Source organism: Microtus pennsylvanicus, chromosome 12, assembly GCF_037038515.1.
Source record: "Microtus pennsylvanicus isolate mMicPen1 chromosome 12, mMicPen1.hap1, whole genome shotgun sequence".
In the NCBI taxonomy this organism is placed as follows: Eukaryota; Metazoa; Chordata; class Mammalia; order Rodentia; family Cricetidae; genus Microtus; species Microtus pennsylvanicus.
The window spans coordinates 92,100,034-92,121,163 of NC_134590.1; the positions used below are offsets into that span (position 1 = coordinate 92,100,034).

Sequence of the window (21,130 nt, forward strand, 5' to 3'; positions counted from 1 at the left end):
TGCTTCCCTGGAATCTCAACAAAAACACACACACAGAAAATAATTACCAGGTTCTGGAAGTTGGCAAGATGAGGGTGGGCATCTGGGGAAGAGTCCCTCCCGCCCCACGAGCACAGGAGGGAAGGAATGTTCCCTAGCGAAGGAACTGTTCACCCAACAGTGAGTCACGCCGCCCCCCTCCCCATGTGCCAGGCTGGACAGAAGCCCAGAGACCACCAGACAAGAGACCAACCCCCTCTAGAGAAGACTGGTATCTTTTGGTCTGCTCAGTCATGGCAGCTGCTCAGCCCTCAGGGGCCTGGAGGCCACAAAGCTCACAAAGGCAAAGTTGAGTGTTGACCCTTCTTGTTACATGAGCCACACCCCCAGCCCCCAAACTGGGGGGATTCTAAGTGGGGCTCCACCCCTGAGATTATTGCCAGGCTGCTTCTCTTCCTTCCTATAGCCCTAAGTCACCCACTAGGAGACCCGCCCAGACAGGACATTAAGGTGCACAGCCAGAATAGGGAGACTCACGGAAAACCAATCAACGGGTCCTGATGACATCATTCCTATGAAATTCATGGCCACTTCAGCACAAAATTGGGAACAATCTGTCAGGAACCGGGTGGGGAGGTGGGGGGTGGGGAGGTAGTGGTGAGGGTCTGCTCTGGGCAGCCAGAGGAGCAGCACGCTAGACTGAGCGCACAGTATGTGCGAGGGTCCTGGGGCAGGCTGGAGCCTGCGTGGGAGAAGCACGGGGGGAGGGGGGAAGAGGCGCTGTGGCTGGAGCCACACAGCATGGCGGCCAGGGCTGCACAGATAACCTGCTTTGAGCTGATGTATTGCGACCTGTTTGCTCCCTGTCAGCTGCAGGCCGATTGTCCTGTTTGTTACTTCCCCGTCCATTGCATTGAACACAGTGCGGCTGTGTGGGTGGATGAATGGCCGCCGGAAGTTTCCAGACGCTCAGATCCACACAGTTTACACGTTCCCCTTCGCTGCTCACCAGGACCCGGGGGCAGAAGCGGTTACTCAGCTCGGACAGACAGGATGAGGCCTGGTTCCCTCCCTGATGGACGGCCAGCCCTGCTAGCCCCCAGCTTCATAGTGTGTGTGCCTTCTGTGTGAAATCAAACACCTGCAAAGCTGGGCCCCTACTGTGTGCAGCAAACCACGCCGGACATTGCCACGGAGACCTACTGTGCACAGGCAACCATGCCAAGGGCCACTGAAGACTGTAAAGCCCCGGCACCTACTGTGTGCTGCCAGTCTCGCCAAGTGCTTGGCGTGTGGACCAGGCAGGCCAGTCAGGGTCACCTCTGTCAGGCAAGAGGACAAAGCCGGCTCCGCAAACCTGGCCTCGGTGCCGGCCTGGGAAGCCCTGTTCTTAATTTAGGCGCCTTGTCAATTATTCATGGCGCTCTTCCCTATTTACAAGCCAGTCCTTCTGCCCCATCACCAGGCTCCTTGCTCATGGCTCCAGCTCTGGCCCGAATGAATAAATTCTGAATAGAAAAAAAAAACCCAAATTGTAAAATAAAATTGTTTTGCTGCCTGTCTCAATGTGTACCCCAGGCTGGACTCGTACTTGCAGCAATCCTCCTGCCGCGGTCTGACAGACCAGCATCCCCACGCTCGTGATAACTCTTTAAGGTTTTCTTCGGTCTCTTGCTGTTTTTATTTTTGGGCATGTCTAGTAGCTCCTGGTACGTGTGTGCTCACGCATGTGAAGACCATAAGAGTCGGGTTCCGCCTTCCTCTATAGGACCTCGGGGATCGAACTCGGGTTCTCAAGCTTGGCAGCAAACACCTCTATGTACTGAGCCGTTTTGAGAACCCCTTTCATCTCATGTCAGGGTCTCTAGGCTTTTCCCAAGCTGATCTCTAACTCACTGTTAGCCCAGGCGGTCCAGAAACTTGACATTCTCCTGCCTCCGCCTCTTAAGCCAGCAAGCTTCGCTTTGATAGGAAAGATTTAAAAAAAAAAAAAAAGGATATTTTGGCTAAAGGAAGCAGAGGGGGAGGCAGAGGCAGGAGGATCATAGAGTCGTCCTCAGCCACACTGAGTTCGAAGCTAGCCTGGGCTACCCCACACCTTGAATTTGAAGGGAAGCGAGAGGAGGCAGGCCTGGCCCACGTGTCGCGCGCCCCACGTGCTCCCGCGGCCCTCTAAAGGCTCCCACAGCACGTGACCGAGTCGCGCCTCTTGCTGGGCCTTTCTCGGCGCGCACGCGCAGTTTCTCACACGGCCAGCCCCGCGGCCGCGGCGGCGGAAGGGTGACGTCACCGGCTGGGGGCGCGCGAGCCGCAGTGGGTTTTCGCCCCGCCCGCCAGGCAGCTCGGGCCGCGCGCGCACGCTGAGCCGCCGGAGCCCGGGCCGACCCGGTGCCGGGAGCAGCATGCGGATCCCGCAGGTACCGGGGTGCATGGGGCGTTCAGGGGTGCACGAGGGACACGGGGGCAGGGCGGGCGGCGCCGGCTTTGTGCTCTCAGGCTTCTCGGCCTTTGTGCTCCGAGGGGGTCCGGGCTGCAGCCCCGATCGGATTCTGCAAGATGGAGAGGGGATGGGGGACCGGGAGGAATAGAGATGGAGGGAGAGGAGGACCGAAAGAGATGGGACCCGGGAGGGATGAGGACCGGGAGGGATGGAGGCCAGGAGGGACGGGGACGCGCGGGCGACTTGGCGGGTGCCCAGGGTCTCCGACTGCACCAGCCGGGCAGGGACGCGGTGCGCGGTGTCGCCGTCGGGAGCTAGGACCGGGCCAGGCACCTCAGCACACCTGGGGCTTCAGCCCCACCCTTCCGCGGCCCCGGGGCCCCCGCGATCTCCTCCAGGCTCGGGATTAGGGTTCCGCATCCTCCCGTCTTCGCGGTGCGGGGCCCCGTGGGTATTCCCGGAGAGGCAGCCTGCGGCCCCGGGCCCCCCCCCCCATACACCCCGGGAGCCCCCCGGCTGTCTGAGGGTGGTGACGTCACCGGGGGCGGGGCCTGGGGCGCAGGTGGAAAGGGGGTCCGAGCGCGGGGACCCCGGGTTGCAGCGCGCGCTGGGTCGAGGCCAAGTTCCCCGCTCTTTGTGGAACCTCCTCGCCCCCAAATCCCGGTACCACTACAAACTAGGATCCTTTTGATTGCCACACCCCCAAAACCCTGTTCCGTTACCCCCTTTCCCTGCACTTGGATCTGCCTCCAGATGTCCCCGAAAGCCTTCAGCAGGTGTGAGCGCCCACCTTCCCTGTCACCCCACCTCATCCCTTCTTCCAGTGAACCCCCTAACGGTCACTTCTCTGGGGTGTCTCCCGGCCTGCCTGGGATTTCCTCACCCCGGCTTCATTTCTCCGGTCCGAGCCAGGAGGGGCCCCCCTCAACAAAAAGCGTCCTTGATGCTCCGGGGGAGACCTCTCTGAGGTGTCCCAATCCAGAACGGGCACTTGGGGACACGAAGACTGTGCTTCAGAACGAGGGGGACCCCGAGGGTATTAGACTGGGGGGATACAGCTCTGTACCCATCTTTCTCCACCGGGATTCTGGGTCCTGGCTTCTGTGTCCCCCTCCTGGGTGCGGAGAACGGGCGGTCTGCTTTGTCTGGGCTAGCCTGGGACCCTCCTCCTCGGCTCCTTCCCTCATTAGAGGCCGGGAGTCGGTACTCCATTTGCATAGGCTCCCCTCCCCCTGCCCCGTCCTTTCTCCTTTCTTTGTGTCCCTCCCCCTGTCAATCTCCAGCTGCCTCTGTCCCCGCTCCTGCCTTCTGCCAGCTGATTTCTTGGCGGTGGCAGGCGGGCAGCTGGGGTGGGGGCGGCTTCTCGCCAGGCCAACCGTAGAGTCCCGAGCTCGGGACTGTGGGGGGACACTCGGGTCCCAGACCATATCCCCGCCAGGCCGGCTCCCCGCCTCCCTGCCCATCACTGCCACCTCCTCCAGAGAGACCCACAAAGTCCCGTCCTGTGCCCTCCGGAGCCCCAGGGAGGATGAGGGGGACACACCCTCACCATGACATCGCATTTCTTCTTGGGGACGGCTCCCCCACCCCCAGTGCCCGGGGGAAGCAGCCACCGCCACCGAGACCGCCTCGAACCTTCTCCTAATTGGGCTCAGGGCGGATAAACCGCGGCGGGAGCCCTGGCCGCCTGCGAGCGCCGCAGCCGTCGTCCCGCCGAGAGGTGACATCGGTGTCCCCAGGGCGAGTGACTGTGGCGGGTGCGGGTCCCCCAGGCGACCGCAGCCGACAGCGACGCCCGCTGGGCGTGGCCGGCAGGGCAAGGCTGTCGGGGTCCCTGTGAGTTGAGGGGCTCTGTGGGAAGAAAGGTACAGAGGAGACCGCTCGCCCCACAGCCCCCCTTGGTCCCCCGGTCTGCACCAGGGTGCAGAGTGGCCTGTGACTCGCGCAGACTTGACCCGATTCGGGGCCTCCGGGGCTCTTTTCTCCACCACCCTAGGAAGACGGGGTGTCTCGGCGTTCCTCGTGGACTCAAAGGCAGCCGAGTCCCTCTTGGTGAATCGGTTTCCCCTGCTGTCTCTACTCTCACTCTGCTGTGTCTGCAGACCTGTGGCTTCAGTGTCCCACCTGCCGGGTGGCCCTGTCGCATGGCCTTGTCCTGGTGGCCCCTCCATGGTGGCCAGGAAGATGGCTGGGCTGTGAAGTGGTTATGGCAGCCTCGGCTCGCAGAATGCCCCGTGGCCCTGCGCTCACCTGTTCCCTGAAATTGTGTCTCAGCCGCCGCGTGGGGGGAAAGAGGGGGCGTCAAGAGAGTTCGGAGTGCGGGCGAGCCGGAGGAGACGCCTTAGAATAAAGCCGGATATTTATAAACCCGCCGGGTTGGGGGCACATGGAGAGCCGCGTCTGCCGCCCTGGACTTGGGGTCTGGTTGGGTCTGCAGACCGTTTCGTGGCTGTGGTTTCTTTTTGGGGGTGTCCCGAGCTCCTGTGGGGAGCCCTCAGCCTAGGGGTCGCAAGTGAGGGTGGATGTGCACCTAAGTCTGACTGTTTCCCGTTTGTTGTGCATCCCCGTGCTCGGGTCTAGCCCCCTCTAGTCCTGCGTTCCAGGCGCACCTGACATCCCAGAACCTTAGAAGTCCCGGGAAGAGGAGGCCGGTCGCCCTTCCTCTGTCCTCTGTGGCAGACGGTGGCCCAGCCCTTGCGTGGCAGGGGAGGGGGGGGTCGGACAGCCACACAGTTACCGCACCCATCGAGGCCAGGCCGCAGGGATGAAAGCTGAGTCTCCCCTAAAATCAGAGGGGGAGTTGCCTGCCCGGGGGAAGGGGCTGCTGGCAGGGGAGGACGGGTTTTTCCGGTGCTGTCACCCACCAGGGGCACTTGACCTTAGGGATTAGAAACTGCTGTTTGCCAAGGCTGACCAGAGAGGGTGTCTGAGCCTGAGGCTGCACAGCGCTCCAGTGAAGTCGGGGTTGCCCCATCTTGATCTCTGGCTTTCCCCGCTCCCCCCCTTTTTTTCCTGTATGAAAAAAAAACCCGGATAATTAAATTCTTTTAAAGGATACAAATGGAGGAGTGTCTGGGTGGCCAGCCTGGGCAAAGGCCTGGGGCGTCCCGCGAGGTGTCGCGGATCCTCGTGTCCTCAGCTTCCCCTCACCTAATTTTGTTCCTCCCTTCTTTCTGCGCTGCCCCCCCCACCCGCGGAGCTGCTGCGGGGCACTGACCAGGGATTGACGCCATGTCCACCCTAGCTGAGAGCCAGCCCGGGCTTGCCCCCCCCCCCATGAGTCGGATGTCCCCCTCCTGTTGGCCCACGACCCCCTGTGCCTTCCGGGGGGACCTCAGTGTGCCTGGTGTTCATGCTGTGCAGCCCGGCTGGGTTTCTAGGTCTTTCTATGTCCCGCTGTGCCCATGTCTGTCCCAGGCGCCCAGTAGGGAACCGCGACCCCGTGTCCTTGTGCGCTGTGGGCCGTGTCGCCTCCGTGGGGGCCACACAGCCAGAGTGGTAGCCTCGGCGGCACAGTTGCCGCACTTGCGAGTTAGAGAAAGGACGGGGACCAAGGTTCAAATCCCACCTCTGCTGCTCAGAGGCTGTGTGGCCTGGGGCGGGGGCTCCACCTCTCTGTGTTGTGTGTTGCTGCGAATGTATACAGTGGGTGCTCAGCGGTGATTCCTGGCACCCCCCTGCCTCCTCCCTGGCCCCTTGAGCCGGATGACTCAGTGCTGCAAACTGGGGCGTTCCTGCCGCTGGCTGCCTAACCAGGCCACCCCACTTCTGTGGGGGGATCCCCCTGGAGGGGTCCCACAGGTGGGATGCTCGGGCTCAAGGTTATCCTTGACTGTTCAGAGGCTGGGGCTAGCCTGGGCTACGGCTAGCACTTGCTACCAAGCCCGCAGGCCTGAGTTTGCGTCCCAACCCCAGGACCCATTCCCAGTTGTCCTCTATCCCACCGAGCACCCTGCGTGGCTCGTCACGTGGCTTGCCACGTGCCTCGCACAAAAGAGAAAATAAACAATTTTTAAAAATTTGAAAGAGGAAACACTCAGCCGGTTTCCCAGAATTCTCCAGGGTTGAGCAGGGACGTTGGGTCTGAGGAAAGGCCCATGTGGGCTCAGCACTAGAGCACTACCCACCGGTCAAAAAAGAGGGAACTGAGGCAGAAACCTCGAAAAGAGCAACTTCTTATAGGCCTGCAACCACTGCAGCACTCAGGAGATGGAGGCAGCAGGGTCCCGAGTTCAAGGTCATCCTGGGCCACGGGCTGCTCAGCTCCCGCCTCACGGGCCTCACCTGTGCTCCCATCCCAGGTGTCTGGGTTCCGGAAAACCTGGAGGAGCCGAAAGAAAGCAAGATCTTGCGAGGGTACCCATTCCCCAGCACCACACACTCCGAGAGCCATGCAGTGCCTCAGTTTCACCAGCTGGCAATGGGTTGTGCCTACTCACATCAGGGAACCGCTGGCTGCTGAGTGAGGTCACAGAGAGGGTCAGCGACCTTCCGGTTGTCACGCAGCTCGTGGGCGGAGAAGGCAGACCTGAACCCAGACCCCATCAGGAGCTTCGTGTTTGCTCTTGTTCCCTGGGGGTTGTGTGGTCTTGGGACTGTTGCTGAGTGTCTCTCCGGACAGCAGCTGGGGTTCCCACGGCTCCCACATGGCCGAGGACGAGTGCAAGGGCATAGCTGTGTCTCCTTTTAGGAGAGCTTAGTGTAGCGTGACCCTGTGACCCACCCCCAGCCAATCAGTGAGCTCCGGGTTCAGGTGGGGAGTCACCTGACAGCCAGAGGTCCCAGGTTCAAGTGCCAGGCCCTCCTCTCAGGCCTCAGTTTCCCCTGAGGCATCAGGCAGCATGGGGGGGGGGGATGCTCTCCCCCTCCAGTCCTCCCCTGCGTCCTCCCTTCCCATCAGCTCCCCACTGTAGCCTGGGGGAGGGGCCTTCTTCCCGAACTCAATTAATGAGCCTGTTAAAAACTATTTATTTTCCCTGACATTTGTTTACGGAGTAGAAAGAGATAAACTGTCGGCGGCGCCGAAGGAGCCAGAGGCCGCGGGTGGCTGGCTCTGGGGCCCCAGCTCGGTGACCCGGTAGGGCCTGGCATGGCCTCGGGTGTCCCCTGCAGAGTCTGCGTTCCCTGGAAAAGTGCGGGAAGGGGGCAGGTGGATGGCAGGTGCCCGCGCAGCTGCTTTTGAGCCACGAGGCTTCGTGGGCTTTGCGGGTAGGAAGGATCACCCCGAAAAGCCGGGATTCGCAGGGGCTAAGTCAAGTGCTCTCTGGGAACGGTTCTCTTGCAATGAGTGATGGCGAACTGAGCCTGGCAGTACTGGCGCTGCCTCCCAGGCTTCCTGTTGGGTGCTCAGAGCACAGTCCCCACCTGAATCGATCCAGTCAGGGTCAGGCTGACCCACTCTTGGCACGGAAGCTCTTGGGGACCCCTCCCTGTTCCCCGGCACCCACCACCCTGCATCAGGCCTCTGGGCCTGCCAGTTGCTTGTGGCCTGGCCATTGTGAGGGAAAAAGCAATTTCCAGTGTCCCCAGGCCCTGTGAAGGCCCTCACCCTTCCCGGCTCTCACCCCTTACCCCTCTAATCAGCCCCCTCCTTCCTCTGCCCACCACCCTCCATGGCTCCCACTTTCCCCCAGATCAAAGGCTATGTCCTCCCTAAAGCCAGGGCCCTGCCAGCCCTTCCTCCCCACCTCTCCTCTCCCTCCCTTCCCTCCCTCCTCCTTTCCCACCTTCCCTTCCTTCTTCCTTTCTTTCCCTCCTCCCTTCCCTTTGCTCCTTTCCTCCCTTCTCTTCTCCCTTCCACTGCCCCTCCCTCCTCCAGCACTGGCTCCACCCGCCCTGAGGCCTTTGCACATCCTCTGCCCCAGGACACATCAGGCCCCGCAGCCTGCACACAGTAGGAACCCTCTGCACAGGACTGCCCTGTGGGACAGGGACAGTAGTTGTGACTCTGTCCTGATCCCTCTTTGGCCCTGGCAGTCCCGGCCTCAGCTTCTCCTTCCGCCCCTGCTTCTCACCTCTGTCTCCAGAAATAGCCGCATCCCAAGTTCCGGCGCTGCCCACGGATGTGACGCGCTGTCCTGCGGCTGCAGAAATAGATGCGGTGGGGATCCCGCCCCCCAGGTCTGAGGAAGCTGGGCACCCACGGGACCACGTGTGGCCGAGAACTTGGCCACCAGCGGGGTCCAGCTGGCAAGGGCGGGAGGACCAGTGCTGTGGAGACCTCTCTGTGCTGGGAAGTTAGCGGTGGTTGGCTCTAAGGCCTGGGTTCCCTCCTGCCCGCCTGGGTCCGGCCAGGGCCACCAACCCGACGCCCCCTTCCGGCCTCCGCAGGCACTGCATGCACGTGCACAGACACAGAAAAAATAAAATTAATCTTTCATAAAATCATCTTTAGGGTTGTGAGTTTGGGGCTGGGTGTAAACACGTCCTCTCACGGGTGCAGAATGTCTCCCCAAGTCGGTGACGTACAGAAACTCCAGACATGGCAGAGAAGGGCCTGAGAACCACACAGGGCCTGGGGGAGCTGACTGCAGTGGTGAGGGTGGGAGAGGGGAAGGAGGTCAGCTGGAAGGCCACAGAAACCTGTCAAGTCTCCTCTAGAGGCAGAGAAGGCTGGATTGTTCTGGAATGACGGTCCCGTTGCCCAGAGAGGCCAAGCCACTGTCTGAGACCACACAGCAAGGACACAAAGCCCGCGTTGAGCAAAGTCCTCTAAGTGGCACCAGTGGGGCTCATGAAGGGAGGTGGGAGCCAGGGAGGGCTCTGGGCCTAGGGGAGAGTGGACTGTGGTGCGAGGGTCGCCAGGCAAAGGCAGTACTTGGTCCAGCACTCAGCATGTACTCAGAACAGCACCTGGGACAGACAGACTGGGTGGGAAGCTCTGGGTTGCAAGGTGCTGACCAAAGACGGCTCAGCACACAGACACACACACACACACCCCGCCTCCTCCCTCTCCCGGGACTGCCAGCACCTGCTAGGTTCCAGTCCCGCCTGGCTCGCCCACCCTGCCTCCCGGTCCGCAGCGCCAGGCCGGTGCCAGCTGGCCCCGCTGGCAGGCCCCTCAGCAGGCGGCCCCTGCCTCTGCTCGGGGTTCCTTCTGCCCCCCACGCCTCCCTCTGTGTCCCCGCTGCTGAGGGCGGAGGGGGAGGGGAGGAAATTACACACGGACAAGTAGGAATTGGTTTAGGATCCGGGCCAAGAGCCACTTGCGCTTGGCCGGGCATTGTGGGTAATTCATCGCTCAGCTCAGCACCGTAGAGCCCGAAGAGACGGGCAGGCCTGGGGCTTTTGTTTGAGATTCTGCTGAATATATGATTTCACTACCGGCCCAGGGCCCTCAACCCCGTCCTCAGCCCTCAGGGCTCCCCAACCCTCAGGACCCAGGGACCCCCACCCCTGTTCTCGGAACCCAGAGCCTCCCAACCCCGATCCTCAGCCCCTCCAGGATCCTCCAACCCCTGTTCTCGGACCCAGGCCCCCGAACCCCCATCCAGACCTCAGAGGATCAAGGGACCTCCCCATCCTCAGCCACCCAGGACCCGCCAACCCCCGTCCTGGGAACCCAGAGCCTCCCCCAACCCCGTCCTCAGCCCTCAAGGCCCCCAACCCCTATCCTAGTCCCCCAGGACCCCTCAACCCTGTCCTCGGACCCAGGCTCCCAACCTCCATCCTCAGCACCCCAGGACCCCTCAACTGTGTCCTCAGAACCCAGGGGCCCCCATTCAGCCCCCAGAGTCCAACACTCCCTTGGACCTCAGAGGATCAAGGGACCCCTCCATCCACAGTCACCCAGGACCCGCCAACCCCCGTCCTGGGAACCCAGAGCCCCCCCAACCCCGTCCTCAGCCCTCAAGGCCCCCCAACCTCCATCCTCGGGACCCAGGGCCCGATCCTCAGTCCCCTAGGGCCCCCACCCTGTCCTTGGACCCCCAAGGACCCCCAACCCCCATGCTCAGACCCTAGGGGCCCCCAACCCCGATCCTCAGCCCCCCAGACCTACATCCCATCCTTGGATCCCAGGGACCCCGCCCCCATCTTCAGTCCCAGGGTGCTCCAGAGAAACTGGGCTCTGCATTCAATGTCTCCCACCCCAAGGGTCTGTGTCCCCAGCTGTACTCAGCCTCAGTTTTTCCACACCTTGGTGGTTTGGGTTCTTTGTCAGTTTTATGTAGTAGTGTTGTTGTTGTTGTTGTTGGGTTTTTTTAAGGCCCAGGCTGGCCCAGAACTCACAGAGATCTGCCTGCCTCAGCCTCCCACCCTGGGATTGGAGGTGTGGCCACCACGCCTGGCAATCATTTTCTGTAATTTTTTTAATATCATAGTGTAGTCGCTGTAGCACGAGTTCTAACTGGTATTCATAATGAAAACCTGGAGTCAGATACTAGGGGGTGAAAGCCGCGAGAGAATGCTTACCTCTACCAATGCTCAGACCAAAGGGGCGACCCTGTCTGTACGAAACCTCAGGCTGGATCCTCATCCTGCAGTGAGCTCCTGTCTCCTTCTGCCTTATATTCCTCTCTCCACCCAGCCATATCACTCCTGTCTCCACCTCCCCAGTGCTGGGAGTAAAGGTGTGTGCCACCACTGCCTGACATGGCTAACTAGGCGCTTAGTTCTGCACTCTGATCTTCAGGCAAGCTTTGTTAGGTTACAAACAAAATATCACTACAGTCACCGCATCTCTCCCCACCCCCTCGTATCTTGAGGTGTGGTCTCATTGGGGTCACCACGCCTGGCTTCTTTAGTGGGTGCTTGTCCGGCAGACACTCCACCGGCTGCGCTGCTTCCCTGCAGCACCCCGTTTTCCCCGGAGCTTGGACTTGAGGGTTCTGATCATGTGACTCCCAAGGCACTGGGGGCCACGGTGAAGGGGATGAGTCGCTTTCCTGAGGATGGAGGTGTCTGATTTTAGGGTTTGACTTTTCTTTCTTGGCCTTGCCCTGTAGTCCAGGCTGGTCTCCAACTCCGGGCAATCCTCCTGTCTAAGCCTCTCGAGTGCTGGGCTGAAAGGCATCTGCCACTGTGGATATCGGACCCTGACCCCTCTCGCTCATTTTCCCACCTTGACGGAGGCCTCTTCAAACATGATGTGCTTGTCCTTTGTGCCTTCCACGCTCAGCAGCCCCCCCCCCCAGCCCTGGGTACATCCCTCAGTGTGTGTGACCCTTCCCCGAGCCCCGGGTGCGTCCCCCCAGCGTGTGTGACCCTGCCCCAGCCCCGGGTGCGTCCCCCCGTGTGTGTGACCCTGCCCCAGCCCCGGGTGCGTCCCCCCAGCGTGTGTGACCCTGCCCCAGCCCCGGGTGCGTCCCCCCGTGTGTGTGACCCTGCCCCAGCCCCGGGTGCGTCCCCCAGCGTGTGTGACCCTGCCCTGAGTCCTGAGTGCTTCCTCCCAGTGTGTGTGACACCCCCGTACCCCGACGGTGTCCTCCAACTCCCGCCTTGCGCTTATTTCTCTCGCTTTTCTTGAAAGCAGTACTTCGCCTTTAATCCCTGCTCCCAGAAGGCAGAAGCAGGAGGATCTCTGTATTGGAGGTCACCCTGAGCTACAGGGTTAGTTCCAGGACATCCTGGGCTACATGGTGAGACCCTGAATATAGAGAGAAACAACCCTTCTAGACTAACTGCAGCTGAGCCCACCCCACCCCTGCAGGCTGATGAGGCTGATGCTGGCCTTGGCGGATCCCTTGTTGTTCTTAGGTCACTGCAGACAGGCATCAGCAGGCTCGAGGGAGTCTGCCTTCGACGTGCAGGTTGCCCTCAGCTTAGAGCCTGGTGTACAGCAAGCACTCCACAAATGCTCCTCGTGATGGAGCGTGATTGTTGTTGGCCCCGCCCAGCACTGCCCCTGGGCTTTGTTCCGCCCTCTTTCTGATTGGCTTTTGGCCTGGGGGGGGGGGGGGGCTTTGCAAGTAGCTGGCGCGTCTCAGGACGTCGTCTTGTCCTGGTGTTCTCGGCCCTACCTCCCTTTCCACAGAGGACATTTCCTGCGATGTCTGCGACTCCTGACTCAGTTTCTCCAATCTCCACAGACCTTGAAGGCTCAAAATTCAATCCCAGCCACCAAATAGCCACGGCTCCCCTGCCCTGCACCTGTGGGAGAAACTGTGGCCAGAGAGTAGCAGAGGCTTGCTCAAGACTCCAGAGACACTGGGGTCTCTGCCTTTGTGGTTGTACAGAGTCAAGCACCCACGTGGGATGACGGTTCGCAGTAGCGACTCAGGGCCACCAGCCCAGCAAGTGGTTCCCTCTCTCTTCCTAGCTGGGCTGCGTGGGGGGGGGTGTTCCGGGGTCCCTCCCCCGCCCCAGGCGCCGGTCACTGGGGACCCAAGCTAAAGCGTGAGGTACCTTCCAGCCTTGAGAGGTTGAGGTCTGTCACCCTGGTCTATGCAGTTGACGCCTTATGTGAACCTGCTTATGGCGGAGCCACGTGACACCGGTCAGAAGATCCCCAAGTGACGGGGCTGTCTGGGCGACCCCACGGGTCCCCCGGTGCCAAGAGTGGGTGTGACCTGCGTGACGTGGTGCGCGTACCGGCTCTGTCTTCTTGGCTTGTACTTCTTGGTGAATGGGGGGGGGTTGTGACCCTGTGGCCAGAGTGAGGGTGGTGGGAGCTGCAGGGGCCTGGTGGAACTCGAACTGCACAGCTAGGTCGGACGGTCGACAGTCGAGAGCATTGAAAATCCTGAACCACACGAAAGAAATAAAATCCAGGGATGTGTGATGAAAGGTGGGGTGTTGAGGAGGCCCCGGGGCAGAGGACCAGCTGTGCAGAGGTCCTGGCATGGTGGAGGAATGTAGAGGAGCAGAGAGGGAGGAGGGAGAAGCAGAGAAGGAGGAAGGAGGTAGGGAGGAGCAGAGAAGGAGGAGGAGGAAGGCAGGGAGGAGCAGAGGAGGAGGAGGAAGGCAGGGAGGAGCAGAGGAGGAGGAAGCAGGGAGGAGCAGAGGAGGAGGAAGGCAGGGAGGAGCAGAGGAGGAGGAGGAAGGCAGAGAGGAGCAGAGGAGGAGGAGGAAGGCAGAGAGGAGCAGAGGAGGAGGAAGGCAGGAAGGAGCAGAGGAGGAGGAGGAAGGCAGGGAGGAGCAGAGAAGGAGGAGGAGGAAGGCAGAGAGGAGCAGAGGAGGAGGAGGAAGGCAGGGAGGAGCAGAGGAGGAGGAGGAAGGCAGAGAGGAGCAGAGGAGGAGGAAGGCAGGAAGGAGCAGAGGAGGAGGAGGAAGGCAGGGAGGAGCAGAGGAGGAGGAGGAAGGCAGGGAGGAGCAGAGGAGGAGGAGGAAGGCAGGGAGGAGCAGAGGAGGAGGAGGAAGGCAGGGAGGAGCAGAGAAGGAGGAGGAAGGCAGGGAAGAGCAGAGGAGGAGGGAAGCAGGGAGGAGCAGAGAGGGAGGAAGCAGGGAGGAGCAGAGAGGGAGGAGGATGGCAGAGAGGAAGGAAAAAGGAGCAGAGAGGGAGGAGGGAGTCAGGGAGGAACAGCGTCACTGCACCTAACCAAACCTGAAAGCCTTTTGGATTTATCCCAAAGGAAAGAAACCCAAGGCGCCCATGGGTGGGCGGACCTAGCAGGTAACAATTGCTGACGGACGAGCAGCAATTGTGCCCGCAGGCTGTGAGCATTGGCGGGATGGGCTCCCAAGCCTGTTGGCACATGCTCCTGCCCTAGGTCACACATTCTAGGAGGAAGCCGTACCAACCAAGCGGTTCCTTGGAAGCCGCTGCCCCAGGTGTGGTGTTGGGTGATGATGGGTCGGGTCCTGCCCAGCCACAAGGAGCGGTGTTGCCTGCAGACCCCATTCAGAAGCAGAGTCACATGGGTCACCCCATCATCAGACGTCCCGGAACTCCATAGTGAACCTGGCCGTGTGTATCATGGGGCCCTCTACTATACCCGGGGACACATGCCAGCACGTGGTCTCAGGAGGGCAAACCCCAATGTGGTTGAGATCTGTCGTCTCAATACTTGTAAAAAGCTGAGGATTGCCGGAGTATTGCCGCAAGTTCAGAACCAGCCTGGGGCACATAGTTAATAGGACGTAACCCAGCACAGACAGGCCTGGATGGAAGTGGCTGGCCTCTGGGGCTTTGGAGTGCTGTTCCTCCTGTGGGATGTTTCTAGGTCTCACTTGGTGACTTCACCCAGCCGAGGGGACCCAGTGTTACCCGACTCCAGAGCCTCATCTCCTGCCTGTGGTGGGGCTGCTCCAGGCCCAACCTCCACCCCGTCCCCAGCAGCCCTGCACATAGCAGGTCCTCAGTTTGTGTTCCCAGGAAAGATTGAATGAATAGTCGCAGTCCAGCACACTGTTTCTGCCCTGGCTCTGTGGCATTCTGGGTAACTTTTATTTTCCCCTTTTCTGCGGACGTCTGCGGATTTTTTTTTTTCCTGCACGGGACTGTTTCATAATTAGAAGAAAAGTTATTTTGAAAAAACAAAAATTACTCCCCCCAACATCCCAGCTGCAGGAGCCGCTGACGCGAGCCTTCCCCATGTCTGTTCCCCAAGGGTGGCTCCATCTTGGTGGTGATGGAGGATGTGGTGACAGCAGGTTCCGGAACCACTGGGGTTGATGCTCAAGGACACCCCTTGAGTGCTCACCTTCAGGGGGCGTGGATGTTGGCACTGGACTTTTCCTAGCCTAAAACCCGTCCCTAGGAAACTCTCTACCCAGAATCCACCTCCCCTGCCTGTACCTGGATCAGCCTGTGTCCTCCATCCTGGGCACCTGACTCAAACTCTAGTCTCATCCCTCCTGCCCACAACTCTGTGGCTCCCACCTCCCTCAGGGTTAAAGCCCACGGAGCCCTGCTCGGAGCTTTTCTGCTTCTGCCTTCTACTTCCCTGCCTTTTGCTTCAGCCATGTGGCAAGATCGGTACTACCCCAAGGCCTTTGCACAGCCGCGTCCTCTGCCCCAGGGCCTTCGCACAGCTGCAGTGTTGGAATGTTCTTTTGCTCCCTTGCCTTTCCATAAGGATCCCATTGCCTCATAGCCCCTCATTTGTCCACATCATTCCCCCCATTCCCTGTCACCTCCTGGTCTCTAATGTGACTGGCTCTCTACAGTAGACTAGCAGAAACTGTTTTACAAGAGACACCCCGGGCTGGAGTGGAGCCAGGTGGCTCTTTGCTGAGAGCTTCCTGGGTGACCTGCTCTGTGCCGATGGGGTGGGAGTGGGGGTAATGGCAGATCCCAGCTGCTCCATCTGAGGACACTTCTGATGTAGGTGGGTCCTGTGACCAGCTGTTGATGTATGTGCCGTCAGCACTGTGTCAAGGTGCTTGGGGTTCTACAGATTGTATTGCCCAGTGCAGAAGGACACCTGGCCCAGATTTCCATGACTCCCATGGTGGTGGCTGTGTCCCAGCCCAGTGTGGTTACCATGGTGAAAGGGGCAGGATATCAGTTCCATATGCTTGAAGAAAAGAAAAAAAAATCCAGGCTGACTGGGAGCAAGCCTCTAGCCCTTGGATACTGTCCCCTGTATGCTGGGCAGCCCAGAGGCTCCTCCCTATCTGCACTGCACAGCCCAAGGGGCTTGGGCAGGTAGACATCCTAGCGCATGCTGCGGGTTGCCTGGGCCTTTGCATGCCTGAGCCCGGCCAGACAGGCATTTTGTTGATTTTGGGAACAGGCCGGCCTCACACTTGCTATATGGCCGACGGGACAGGCATCAGGCTCCGGGTTGTCATCTATAGGTCACCAACTGGGTATCAGGGGCCTCCAGCCTTGCTGTGTCCGTGATTATTGTAGGGCCTTTCAGTACGTGGTGAGCCCTTCTGTTGTGTGTGGGTCGCCTGGCCTGCTCTTTGGGACATGGGGGAGGGGTGAGAGCACTGAGTCCCTTGCGCGGACCCCAAGCCTCCACCAGGTCTGTGTGCGGAGGGTGTGGGAAGCAGCATCTGTTTCCAATCTGGCGTGCAGTTGGGTGGGAGCTTTGGCCCCCGGGTCCGCGCTTCACAGCCCTTAAGACTCCAGGGAAACCCAGGGTGAGGGGACCAGAAGCCTGAGCTGGTTTGGGGCTCCTGGACCATCCCCGGCCCTGCCTGCATCTGTTGCTATGGCGATGGTACCGCTGTAAACCGGGTCTGGGGTATCAGTTATGGCCATCTCCCCGCCCCACACACACACTGAGGCTCGGGGGTCACTCCGCCTCACTTCCGGCCTGTCCCCCCCTCAGGAGACGGGGCGTGTCCTGCCGCGGAGCCAGGCCTCCGGGACCACGCCTCTAGCCCGGCTTCAGAGAGCCACGCCCGCCAAGGCACCGCCCCGTGGAGCCCTGCAATCCACGCCTCCGGTTTGGAAGAAGTCAGGCCCCCAGCCAGCTAGTCTCAACTCCATCAGCGTCTCCGCCCCTGGGAGGTCTTGGGGGGGGAGGTCTCCTCAGCCCCGCCCTCCTGCTTTCGCCCTCCGCCTGTTATCGTGAAGCTCCGTCCTCTCCTGAGTCTGCCCTCAGTCGGCCACTGCGAGGCCTCGCCCCCTAGCCCGGTTTTCTCGGAAGCCCCGCCTCCTGTCCCTTCCTCGGAGCCTCAGGGCCCCGCCCCCGCAGTCCAGGCTCCGCCCCCTGCCCATCGGCTGCTCCGCTGCCTGCGCCAAGTGTCCGCGCTAAGCTGTGCGGGCGCTGACGGACGGACTGTGCGGCGAGCGGCCAGCCAGGACCTCGCAGCCGCGGTGAGTCGCTCGGACAGGCCGCCTTCCTGCCCGGCTTTTGTCACGGTCCCGGTATCCTCCAAAGAGCCTGGGGACCCCCGCGTCCCTGCGCCCCAGACCTCGGGAATGCTCGGGCGCGATCGGGGACGCTCGGGCGCGATCGGAGCCGCTCGGGTCCCCTCGGTCCCGCGCGTACCCTGCCGGCGCCCCTCACTTGGCTGAGCTCTGGACCGTTATGCTCCGCGGTCCCCTCCCCCACCTGGGGGCGGAGCCCGCGGACCGCGGAGTTATCAGGAGGGGGAGGGGCGCTCGGAGCACAGAAACTTTCCCGCTCACCAGCCCCGGGGCTGCCTGCACCCCCCCCCACCGCGCGCACTTCGAGGGTCCTGGGACTAAAAGGGGCCCGGGCCACCCCCACCGCTCACCCCACAACTTCACGCCTGGGCTTTCCGGTCCCCAGGTCCTCAGCAAGACGTACATCTCACTCTTGTCTCCTACTGTCTGCTCTGCAGAGCTCGGCTCTGCAGCCTCAGTTTCCCCTTCTAGCGCAGAGGGGTGTAGTGGATTAAAGCGCCCAGCGAGGTTCAGGTACGCGTAGGCGTCGATGCGTGCGACTTTCGTTTTAATTCTTTAATTCTTAAGGGGGGAGTGGGGGCGGGGCTGGGAAAGTATATTTGGGACAGTACCCCGACAGTGTTTTTGGGATTCCACCTGGGGAATCTGGAGGGATGTAGGGCTGGTGTTCGATGGGGAACGGGGAAGGGTGTGCCCCTTGCAAGGGACAGCATGCAACATCAGGACGGACTCAGGCAAGGAATGGGTCATGGTGGATGTAGGTGGGAGGCACGGAGGATTCTAGAGAGGAATTGAGTCCCAGCCCCAATAGGGGGGTGGGGTGTCTTAGAGCTTGAAGGATGTGGGAAGGGGCATCTGGTAGAGGCTCAACGCTCTGAATCATGGGTAGTTGGGAGAGAGTGCAGGTCAAGCCAGCAGCCCAAGTACCTTCCTCAGCGCCGAGGTTGGTGGCAGCCAAGGAAGGTTGACCACTCCATCTTGGCCCTTTGGGCACAGCAACCCCCTCTTCGAGCCTCGGTTTCCTTGACCAGTAGGTGTGATCAGCTGTTCTCTGGGGCCGGGCTTGGCGCTCAGGCAGCTCCCACCCACTCCTGGCCTTGATGTCCATCCCTCAACAGATCTGTAGTAATTAAAGCCAGCTCTGGGCTGGGGATGGGTGGTGCCGGCCTGAGGGACCAGTTGGCTGGAGAAGTGGTGCCCTCTGGGCACTTTGTTCCTGGCCAAGAGGGTTCTACTCTAAGTCCCTCTTGGCTGACACCCCATTGATCTGGGGGGACACCTCCACACCCTGGAGTCTCTGACCCAGGGATGGGGCATGATAGTCATGGGACGGTCTGGGACTCCAGCTTCCAGTGACCTCCAGGGCTTAGGAAGGCCTGTCTGGGCTCCAGGAGACGCCCCTTGTGCGGGGGACCCAGAGCCTGTGTGTTGCGCAGCCTGGGTTATAATCACTCTTTTATGCTCCTGGGCCGCGTGGGCACAGAAAGCTGGCTCCAGGCCCGCGTGACCTGCAGCCTGGCGCCTGCTCATTCCCTGGGGGTGCAGTGTGGAAGCCCCCAGAGGTGGTTGGCCGGCAAGACTCAGTCCAGATGCCTCCCAGGCTCCAGCTGAGGCAGCTTGGAGGAGCCCTAATGCCTCCTTGAGCCTCAGTTTCCCCAGCTGATAATGATTGATGATGTTATATCCAGTTGTGTGCACAAAGACCCTGGGGCAGGATGGACCAAGTTAGGGTGACACAGCGTCCTCGTCCTCCCCCCAAAAACCCTCAAGGACAATGAGGTGTGACAGACTCTTGAATTTTCTATCTGCATGGGATGGTGTGTGGACTTCCTCAGTTGCTCTTTTTCCACCTCCACCCCACGTCCCATCATGCCTCGAGCGAATGTGGGGGTGCCCTCCCATCCACTCTGCCTGTGTCCCTTAGACCCACTGCATCACTATGTGACACAAAACCACATAGCCGGGACCCTGACAGGCCAGAGTGGCGTCACCTTGGGGACATCACTACAAATCCTGGGCTGTGGGTTTGCATGGCTTCTCAGTGAACCCCAGGGGCTTTCCCAGGCTTTATCCTGACTACTCCCGTTCTGCCATGCACGGGCTCCTCGGGTGAGGCTGGCATGGGCAGCCTGCCCTTAGCTGGCACGGGGCTACAGGGTGGGTCCCAGGTGAGAGGCTGATTTGGGGCTTTATCTGTTCGCCTGGTTGTCAGTAGATTGGGTCCATGGGTGTCGTGTGCAGTCTGACTGTGTGCAGAATCAGACTGGTACAGAAGTGGGGACATTCTCATCTTGGCAGCCTGCCTGTGAGAGTCAGAGTTAGATGTATCTGTGTGTCCACTACGGCCTGACTATGTCCAGGTCTGCCCGCCATCTGACTGTGTTCCCTGGGTCTGTCTACTGTCTACTGGTCGTGTGACTGTGACTGTGGTCTGACTGTGTATACGTGTCCCCCCTTGCCTTCCTCCATCCATGCCCTCCTGGCTCACACTAGGCCATGAACTGGCCACTGCAGGCCCTGCCCTCCTTCGGGGCTGGGTGAGGCAACCACAGCTGGGTATTTTGGGAGACAGAATCACAGGGTCACCTGTCATTATGCGCCTCTCTCTTCCCCAAGGCCACAGCCTGGGTCTTCCTGGGGTGTGCTGGTCACACTCTCTGGCCTCTCCTTGGCCTTTCTTCCCCACTGCCTTAGCTCGAGGTAGACTGTGAACTTCAGGATGCCGGGGCACAGCTGGTTCTGGGTTCGAGGAGTGCCTGAGGGATGCTGCCCTGGGGAACTTAGGTCCTTGTGGGTGAGCTAGAGACTGGCGCCCGTGCAGGATGCTGGGTAAATGCCATGGCACCATATCTGCTGTTTCCGAGCTGGACAGTGGGGTGCTTTGATGAGCTGAGACTCACTGGTTGGGGAGAGGCAGCATCAGCTGTCCTGGGGGCCCTGGAAGCTGTAGCCTGTCAGGGTAGTGGTTGTTGAGGCAGGTAATGGGGTTCAGCTGGGGGGTGGAGACTTCGTCCACACTGGCCTCTAGAGGCCAGAAGGTCAAGGTCCAAGCTTAGCGGGTTCATTGTTGGATGGGGCTCAGTGTGTGGGTGGAGGCACCTGCAGGGTCTTCACCCCAGCACCAGGGAACTGGTGAGCGGAAGGTAAAAGGGTCGAGAGATTCAAGGTCATTGGCTGCATAGCAAGTTGGAGGATAGCCTGGGCCAGGAGGACAGCCTGGGCTACAGGAGGACAGCATGGGCCAGGAGGACAGCCTGGGCTACAGGAGATAGGGTCTCTAGAAACCCCTTGTCCAGCGCCCCCTGCAGGGAAGCCCATTCCCTCACTGCCACTCTGTTGTCTCCACAGTTGCTGCCCCTCTGGACACCTCAGCTCGAGGCCTCTCCGTGAGGGGCGGGGGCGCTGTCCCCCACCGGGGCAGAGGCCGGAGGCCACTGCCAAGCATGGCGTCCACCTGGAGTCCCAGCGTGGCGTCTGTGGTGGGTCCCTTGGGGCTCTTCCTCATACTGCTGGCCAGAGGATGCACCGCTGAAGGTAAGAAGCCCGGCTGGAATGGGGTGGACCTGGCTATGCGTCTGGTCCACGGCGTGTGTGCTTGCAGCTCCCCAGCCCACCGCCTCCTGGTGCGGCCCAAACAGAGCTCCCATACTTGAGGCCTGGTACCTAGATGTGTGAACGGCTGGAGACAGCAAGGTGGCGCACGGTAACAGTGAGGTGACTCTCATTGTCCACTGCACCAGTGTCAGGTCAAGTCCAGCCAGGAGGAGCTGAGACAGGCTCTCGGGAGAGAGGACCTGGAGGCCAGGGTTTTGTCGGTATATAAGAGTCTGCTGACATTCCTGGGGGAGTTGACTGACCATGAAAAGTCTGGAAATAAAAAGTGCTGTTGGTCTGGGGTGGTGGTGCCTGCCTTTAATCCCAGCACTTGGGAGGGAGGCAGAGGCTGGTGAATCTCTGTGAGTTTGAGGTCAACCCTGGCTGATTAGTGAGACCCTGTCTAAAAG

At 60.7% G+C, this 21,130-nt stretch overlaps 1 protein-coding gene across 10 annotated transcripts in view; it reads left to right on the top strand.

Moving 5' to 3' along the window:
- Positions 1-2,256: 2,256 nt before the first annotated feature.
- The window catches only part of Ptprs (protein tyrosine phosphatase receptor type S), a 59,721-nt gene continuing 40,847 nt past the window's right edge, over positions 2,257-21,130 (top strand). For 9 of the 10 annotated variants that reach the window (XM_075942613.1, XM_075942615.1, XM_075942616.1 and 6 more), the window contains exons 1-2: positions 2,257-2,396; positions 20,475-20,660. In XM_075942613.1, coding sequence (XP_075798728.1) covers positions 20,570-20,660 — 91 coding nt within the window. In that variant the 5' untranslated portion in view covers positions 2,257-2,396; positions 20,475-20,569. Of the gene's footprint in view, positions 2,397-16,926; positions 17,073-20,474; positions 20,661-21,130 lie in introns of those variants that run through there. The other variant, XM_075942614.1, reaches the window with a different exon arrangement.